The 8,262-nt window shown below is 46.3% G+C and overlaps 1 protein-coding gene across 3 annotated transcripts; it reads left to right on the top strand.

Moving 5' to 3' along the window:
* Positions 1-2,063: 2,063 nt before the first annotated feature.
* On the top strand, positions 2,064-7,542 carry ZNF32 (zinc finger protein 32). 3 transcript variants are annotated; one of them, XM_012788056.3, is made up of 3 exons: positions 2,064-2,148; positions 4,530-4,669; positions 6,606-7,542. In XM_012788056.3, exons 2-3 carry the CDS (start codon positions 4,600-4,602, stop codon positions 7,355-7,357), a joined length of 822 nt encoding a protein of 273 aa, XP_012643510.1. In that variant the 5' UTR covers positions 2,064-2,148; positions 4,530-4,599; the 3' UTR covers positions 7,358-7,542. The 3 variants fall into 3 exon arrangements, with proteins under 3 accessions (XP_012643510.1, XP_020136078.1, XP_020136080.1); XM_020280489.2 differs by having other exon boundaries at positions 2,070-2,148; positions 4,530-4,673; XM_020280491.2 differs by lacking the exons at positions 2,064-2,148; positions 4,530-4,669 and adding an exon at positions 4,684-4,788.
* Positions 7,543-8,262: the final 720 nt, after the last annotated feature.

Below are 8,262 nucleotides of genomic sequence, written 5' to 3'. Positions count from 1 at the left end.
GTCTGTCCAGGGAGAGTTGGGTCTCACCTGCCGCTCAACAACCCCAATCGTAACCACTTTTTCCCCCACTTTCGTCATTCAACGTGTCTGCTTTCGTGAGACCCTTAAGGGAATTTACGCAGATTGATCTGAGAAACGTGACTACAGTCCCCCTTCATACCGCCTTTTCCCACCAAAGTTTCAGAATCTACTTCCATGGCAGGATCAGAAGCTTCTCCCAGTGTCCACAGCTGGTCCTAATCTCGACAGAACCCACACATCCTGGAGAGACTTCAAGGCACATGGTTCTGTTTATCCGCAGGTGAAATGACCCCTGGTCCTGGAGGCAGGCATGGGGGCACAGCCTCCTCCGCTCAGAGCCCTGGCCTTTGCTGTGTGCTGCCTGTGCTTTGAAAAATAAAAAATAAAAATAAAAGTGTCTGGCTGCTCTTCAAGTAGAGTGAGAGAGAGCAGGGCATAGTCACCTTGGAAGTAGAGTGAGAGCGAGAAGTGACTGTGCCCACCTCCTGGTGCCCCCGTTCTCTTGTGAGCACCGTGGGGAGCTCTGCAGCAGTACTGAGGGGCTGTGGGGGTGGGGAGCTTCAGGGCAGATTGCACCGCACCCTCTCAACTCGGCCGTGCAATCCATCACTGCTGAGCCCAGTCTGAGGAAGATGGCGTGTTTGCCTTCTCCACTAGACTGTGAGTGAGCATGTCTTGTTCACATTTATGAACCAACACTCAGCACAGCACTCAACACTTAAAATGGGCTTGACACACGTATATTGAAACTAACAGACTATGTATTATTAGTAATAGCAATAACGCTTAGGAATCAACTTATTACTTACATGACACTTTTGTATATTTTATGATATTAAATCTTTTGTTCTGTTTTGTTTTGTAACAGATGTGTGGCTGTTAGGCAGAGAACGAGGACACAGCAAGAGGAAATGTTCCTTATGAAGAGTTTCACTCGTGAGGAGGAACAAGCCCACTGAGCGGGAGCTGTAGAAGCAGGAATCCGGGGAGAACCTACACCAGGCAAGACAGCTCCAGGATGAGGCCCAGGTCCTATAAAGGTGCATTTGAAAGAGCCTTTATCTGGTGGGTGTTCAAAAGCAACCACATCTTCTCCCATAATCACACAACAGGGCCAAGGACTTGACTGCCTGTGTTCTTGTGGCTCTTCACAGAGCTCTTGAAAGAGGGCTCTTGTCCCATGTGCCCAGTGACTTTCTGGACTTACAGTTTCTCAATGCTTCAGCCACATCTTCAGCAAAAAAAAGAATAATTTAATTTGTTATCCTAGGAAATACTATGTTCTCTCCGTAATCCATAGGCCCATGCAGAATATTTTCTGCATTCACTCACACCTCCCTTTGCTCTGAAGTTTTAAGATAGCACCCTAGCCCTGCCCAGACGTCTCCACCTGGTTCCTGTCGCTGTCTGTCACCTGATCCCATCCTGGCTCCTCAGCAGGCAGGAAGTCTACCCAGAGTCTTCGACTAGTCGATGGTCGAGCCTACAAGAAAATGTAGGGCAATTACGAAATCTGATCGCTCATCCATTATTTCTGCTGGAACTTCTTATTAAATGGATCAGAAGGGTGTTCAAATTGTTCCCACAGTCTCTGTCTGAAATATTTGTTCCCTGCTTCAGAGCCCTAATTACAGAACACTTAGTCTTTCTCCGTGCAGTGAGGGGCTCAACACATGACCTCCAATCACCCAAGATTTTACGAACTGATTTCTCCCCAAGACTTCGTTTCCTTCCATGACGCCCCGCAATAAATAACCCTGGATTCCTGATTTCCTGGCTTAGCGGCCTGCTACACCATGCTGTCATTCCACGTCTTGCTAACCCGAGCGTGCATGTCTCAGCCCGGCTCTGCGTCCGCGGACAAGTCAGTGCTTTGCTGCTCCGGGCTCCCAGTACACACGGCTGCCTGAGGTCTCGCACTGACCGGCCTCGCGGCGTCTGAGCGCTGTGCGCGCCGCCGGACTACATTTCCCATAGTGCTCCAGGGAGCCAGCGACGCCGAGGTCCCGGGACCGGCGGGCGGGCTCGCGCGGGGGGCTCCTGGGAGTTGTAGTCAGGTCCCCTGGAGCCGGTGCTGCTGCGGGCTCGGCGCCGGCCTTTGTCTGTCTGCGGGCACGCGCCGCTGCGGTGAGTGAGACCGCCGGCCGGGTCAGTGCGCCCGAGCGAGGCGGCACTGCACCATCTGGCCGCCGCCCCCGGGTCCTCCGCGTGCCGCTTTGTGCTTGCGGCCCCGGGCAGTAAGCAGGGCTGGCTGGCCTGGGCCCCGAGGGAGGCTGGCCGCGAGAGGAGGGGTCGGCGGCCCTCAGAGAAGGGTCCTCTGGGCCGGAGAGCGGGGTACTGAGGTCCAGGAAGCAGGGCCCGCAGGCCTGAGGAGGAACGGGAGGGTCTGCGCGAAAGCCGGAGCCCCTCGGAGCGCCGCCCCCGCAGGGCAGAGCGAGGCGAAGGCCCGGGACTCCGGAGACTGGGGGTTGGGGGGCCAGGGCAGGTGGCCCCGCGGCCCCAGGGAGGGTTTCAGGAGAGGGATGGGAAGACAGAGCGAGCACTCCTGGGAGGTGAAAAGAGGCAGACCCTCTGGGTGGAGAATGGGAGGGACTGGAGCGGGGTGTTTGGGGAAAATCCCCCTGCTCAGAAGCCGAAATCCTGAAACTATCCCCCAAGAGGTTCCCAAGACGGCAACGTTTGCCCCGTGCTAGTCCTCTTCTGAGGAGTTTACCCTGCGCTAGTCCTCTTCTGAGGACTCTGGAGTTTACACCTTAAGTATGTAGGTCGTGTCAGAGACCCTACACATTTGGTTCTATTATGCTCCCGGGAGATACCCAGTAAGACAGTGATATTAACTTAAATAAGCGAGGAAACTGAGTCAGGGTGTTCAGTTACTTGCCCAAGGTCATATACTGGGGGAGCCACTGCAAAAATCCAGGTCTCTCCAGGCCTAATTCTTAGCTTTTTACAAAGGATATAATAGCCTTTCTAAAAGGTAAAATGATTATTTTCTATCATAAAGACACTTTCTCCAAAATCTTCAGGAAATTGATTCCTCAGAGCTGTGATCTAGGGAGGAAAAAAATGACACCTTCTCTTTATTAATCAAGGAAGTACTGGAGACACAGCTCAGTTGTTATTTGTTGAAGACCTCACAGCAGGGGAAGAGGCAAAGCTGTAAATTCTACCCAGTTGTTCTGACCAAATTCTATTTTCTGGAATGCCCAGCAACACTCCAACCTTGGGTAGTAGGTACCATGTACTCACCACTGATTCTTAGTGGATATGCTGTTGTTGAGCAGGAATACCTTAAACTTCCAAGTGAAGTGCTGACACTCTGATAGGGAATTCCTTTGTAGCTTGTGTTCCAAGTGGGAGTCCTCCAAATGAAAGTGCAGAATAGCTCTTCTGGTCATCACAACATGTAGCAGAATGCGTAGTTGTCAAGAAGAACCAGGTATTTAGGTTAACAAAACAAAGAAATGTAGCATCATACTACTATCTTATTAAATCAGGAGGCCAGCATTTTGATAGGACACACCAGACGGAAATGAAGATTATGCATTGAATCACTACATCAAAAAAAAAAGTATAAGAATTCAGTAATTATGGTCTGAAGAAGGAATATTCAAAAATAGCAGAAAAAGATAATGTGGACATACAAGAGGCTTCCTAGCACCTGGAAGAGTAATTCAGTCTGCTCAAATTCTGTTACCTTCTGTTCCATTTTATAAGAATCCTCACCAACTCTTTAATGATGAAGAACTAGAGAATTTTCTAGAGTGAAAGCATAGGCTTTGATCCAGGAAGTCTTAGATTTGAACCTTTGCTCCACCCTTGACTCAGTAGATTATGGGACTTTAGGCAAGTTACTTAACCAAGTTGTAGTGCCTTGGGCTTGGTTTTAGAGTCCAGAGTAGGTTTACCTTTTCCAAGAATTGACAAGTGTTTGCACTTCTTCAGAACTGGTACTCTCATATCTTCAAGAGTAGGAGAGGGGGTGGTTCTGGGTCTGGAGCCTCCTAAGAATTGTTAAAAGTAACATAGGAAGTCCGTTGTTTTATCCTTAACCTATGGGGATACTGAAGAGGAAAGCTGGAACTATTTCCAACATGGAACCAATCATGAAGGCTACAGTGCTGGTGTTTTAGATTCTGAATTCCTCGGGCTGGGAGGATAAAATAGTAGGTGGTTAGGTGAGTGAAGAAAGTGGAAGATCCCAATCACATATCAAGACCAAAGTACAAACAGGAGTGACCATTACCTTGGGCCTGGCAGGAAGAGGATAGGCGTTTATGTGTTCTCTGCTTTCTCACCTCCTTTTTCCTCCTCGACTCATTTGTGTGTGGCCCTGGCACCTTTGGGCCCATGTTGCAGTGACATTGCAGGTGACTGACATTACATCAGGCAATCCAGATTTCCTTTATTCACTTGTACCCCAAACTGGAGCTCCTGTTAACATTATCCTTCCCCCTTACCAATTCTCCTGCCCTTTCCTGTTTGTTTTTATTTGATTTGCCCCTCAGGTGCTCAGGAACAGCTCATGGAAGAATCACATGAAGAGGGGATAACTGAAGTCATACAGCAGGAGTGGACATGTTTGGATTCCCAACAGCTACCCTGCTGGACTGTCACGGAAGATACGCCCAGAATGTAGCATTCTTCAGTGAGTGAGTCGGTTGATGGCTGGGATGCCCTCAGCTCATGGATACTCAGTGTTCCTGTCCACGTCACTGGTCGGCAGTCTGAGGAAGCAGGGGAGACCTTCTTTTGATGGAGCTTACTGTGCCTGGAGGTTACAGGAAAAGCCTACAAGCTGGAGTTAGATATAATAGGAACAACAGAGCAAGAGAACAATCTTGATAGGGAGATAGTCTTGAGGTAGTTTCTGAGAGAATGAATGAACAGCTTAAATCTTAGCACTGTCACTGAATATATATAAGGCAATGGAACAGGGAGAAAATTCCCCTAGGATGACACCAAGAAAACTGTCATGAATGGTCCCATATTTATTAAAGTATACTAGGAGGCTCAGAGGCAGTATTGGAAAATAGTCAATATCTGCATAGGAAGTGTTTGACAATAACTTTCAAACCAAAATTGATTTCAGTTCAACCATAGCTTAGTAGACTGAAAGTAGCATTGATTTTAAAGGGAGAAATTCCTTGAATCAGATTCTATAATTATCCTGACTATATCTGTGATATCAGACAAGTTAACTTCCTTAAGCTCTAGGCTCTTCATCTGTAAAATGGGACAGTAAACTGTATCTTGTAGGGTTGCATGGAATTAGCGATGGTAGATAAAAAGTACCAAGGATTCTGCTACATATTTTCTGAGGTCATGGAGCTCACCCCACTGTCAAGAGAGCAGACTAGACAGAGGTGGATTTCTTAGGAAGCTAATGCAACTTAAACTTCAGGATCCCTCACTTGCACTGGTCTCTTCAAGGACCTGTACCTAATTTTATACATTTTCTTAAAGGGTTGCCTCTAAAGTTGTAAAGCTTTGAGCCCTACACAGCCTGGATCCACAGCTGTTTTGGAGTCAGATAAAACTTGGGTGTGGGGCTGTATGTGATCCTATATCGTCTTCTTAATTTTCTGAGGCTACTTTTTAACCTGTGAAAGAGATAATCATGGCCGGGTGCGGTGGCTCACGCCTGTAATCCTAGCACTCTTGGAGGCTGAGGTGGGCAGATTGCTCGAGGTCAGGAGTTCGAAACCAGCCTGAGCAAGAGTGAGACCCCATCTCTACTATAAATAGAAATAAATTAATTGGCCAACTAATATATATAGAAAAAATCAGCCAGGCATGGTGGCGCATGCCTGTCGTCCCAGCTATTCAGGAGGCTAAGGCAGAAGGACCGCTTGAGCCCAGGAGCTTGAGGTTGCTGTGAGCTAGGCTGACGCCATGGCACTCGCTCTAGCCTAGGCAACAAAGCGAGACTCTGTCTCAAAAAATAAATAAATAAATAATCATGTCTACTTCACAAGATTATTTGTGAGGCTTAATTAAATTAAATTTAGAGGCCGGGGATGATGGCTCACACCTATAATCCCAGCACTTTGGAGGTCAAGGTGGGAGGATTACTTGAAGCCACAAGTTCGAGACCAGCCTGGGTAACCTAGTGAGACCCCATCTCTACAAAAAATTAGAAAAATTAGCAAGGCGTGGTGGTGTGCACCTATAGTCCTAGCTACTCAGAAGGCTGAGATGGGAGGATTGCTTGAGCCCAAAGTTCAACGCTATCATGAGCTACAGCTTAGGTGCCATTGAACTCCAGCTTGGGTGACAGAGCAAGACTCTTGTCTTTAAAAGGAAGAAAACAAAACTTAGAGGCAGTATACTGCACTGGAACATTCCTGAGTTTGAATCCCAAATCTAACCTACCTAGCTGTGTGATCTTTAACAGCCTCCCTTTGTTCTCATTATCTGTAGCAATCTCATGGGATTGTTTTTAGGATTAAATTATCCATGCATGGTACATATTATAATGCCTGGCACATAATAAGCACTGAAAGTATTATGTTTCTTTTTTCTCTATTCTTCTCACTCAACATATTGGTGCATCTTACATGACTCCCCTCTCATTTTACCAGATGTGATGACCGAAGCTCACCACAAATATGATCATTCTGAGGCCACAGGATCCTCAAGCTGGGATATCCAGAATTCTTTCAGAAGAGAGAAGCTGGAACAAAAATCCCCAGATGCTAAGACACTGCAGGAAGATCCACCTGGAGTGAGACAAAAGGTCTATGAGTGCCAGGAGTGTGGAAAATCCTTCCGGCAAAAAGGTAGTCTAACATTACATGAGAGAATCCACACTGGTCAAAAACCTTTTGAGTGTACTCACTGTGGGAAAAGCTTCAGGGCCAAAGGTAATCTTGTTACACATCAGCGAATACACACAGGAGAGAAGCCCTATCAGTGCAAGGAGTGTGGGAAAAGCTTCAGTCAGCGAGGTAGTCTAGCCGTCCATGAGAGACTCCACACTGGACAGAAACCCTATGAGTGTGCTATTTGTCAGAGGAGCTTCAGGAATCAAAGTAACCTTGCTGTTCACAGAAGAGTTCACAGTGGTGAGAAGCCCTATAGATGTGATCAGTGTGGAAAAGCCTTCAGTCAGAAAGGAAGCTTAATTGTTCACATCAGAGTCCACACAGGCCTGAAGCCCTATGCCTGTACCCAGTGCAGGAAGAGTTTCCACACTAGGGGGAATTGTATTCTACATGGCAAAATCCACACAGGAGAGACGCCATATCTGTGTGGCCAGTGTGGGAAAAGCTTTACTCAGAGAGGGAGTCTGGCTGTGCACCAGCGAAGCTGCTCACAAAGGCTCACCCTTTGACTGTTCTCTCCAAAGGAAGTTCTCTTTATGAATCAAAGGTACAAAATCCTCTTGAGACCAAGCAAACTGTCTGACTCTATGGAATGAATGGAGAATCTTTCAGAAAGACCATCACTGAGTAAGCAAATTGACTTTTCTCCTTTCCCCTAAATGAATAAGAACAATAAATGTCTTGTTTATTATCATTATCATGTATGTTCTGTAATTTCTGTCAGTTTATTTTGACCTAGTTTCCCAAGCTACCCCCATTAATCTAGTGCCACACTAGAGATTCTTCTGTGTGTGGCAGATACAGATTTTAAATTTGTAAATGACACCATCAGTCTTTAAAAAAAAAAAAAGTCAGCCACTTATCAATCCCAAGTTTCTTTTCTTCCCTACATATTCAAATTAATCTTGTTTTACATTCAAGAACACTAGGCAGAATCCATGGGGCAAATCTAATTACTTTAATAATCTTCTTACTGAACATTTTGTTACCTGCATGATACCCCCAATAACCTATTCTAACAAATTACTCATGTCCATTCCAAGGGGTCTAGCTTTTTCTTACGAAAGATTCCATTCTAAGCCTGCAAAGGTTTGGAGTTTGTGCATTTAGGTATATTTCAGACCCGTATTCCTAACTGGGATAGAGATAATTCCCCTACAGCCAAAGGGCAGATGACTACTAGCTGTGCCTTTTTTTAAAGAATCCTAAACCTATTATGCCTTCTATAGAAGGGACACCTACTTTCTGACAGACACAATGACCTTCACTTCCTCTTTGGCAACAGTAGCAATATCTTGGGGCTGGAGTCACCTGGAAAGGACATATAAGTGTTCATATTACTGACTTGTAGTTGGTAATCAATAATGAAGTTCCACTTACCAACAACACTATCTTCTTACACACATGCAGAAAG

The sequence above is a fragment of the Microcebus murinus genome, chromosome 14, assembly GCF_040939455.1.
Source record: "Microcebus murinus isolate Inina chromosome 14, M.murinus_Inina_mat1.0, whole genome shotgun sequence".
NCBI lineage: Eukaryota > Metazoa > Chordata > Mammalia > Primates > Cheirogaleidae > Microcebus > Microcebus murinus.
This window is presented reverse-complemented; position numbering and strand designations above follow the sequence as displayed.

What these genes read in the sequence shown, in the direction of transcription:
- ZNF32 (XM_020280491.2), top strand. Translation starts at nt 4,686, where the DNA reads ATGGCTGGGATGCCCTCAGCTCATGGATACTCAGTGTTCCTGTCCACG. An exon ending in TTCTTTTGATGGAGCTTACT is followed by an intron (nt 4,789 to 6,605) that starts GTGCCTGGAGGT and finishes TCATTTTACCAG; the next exon opens with ATGTGATGACCGAAGCTCAC.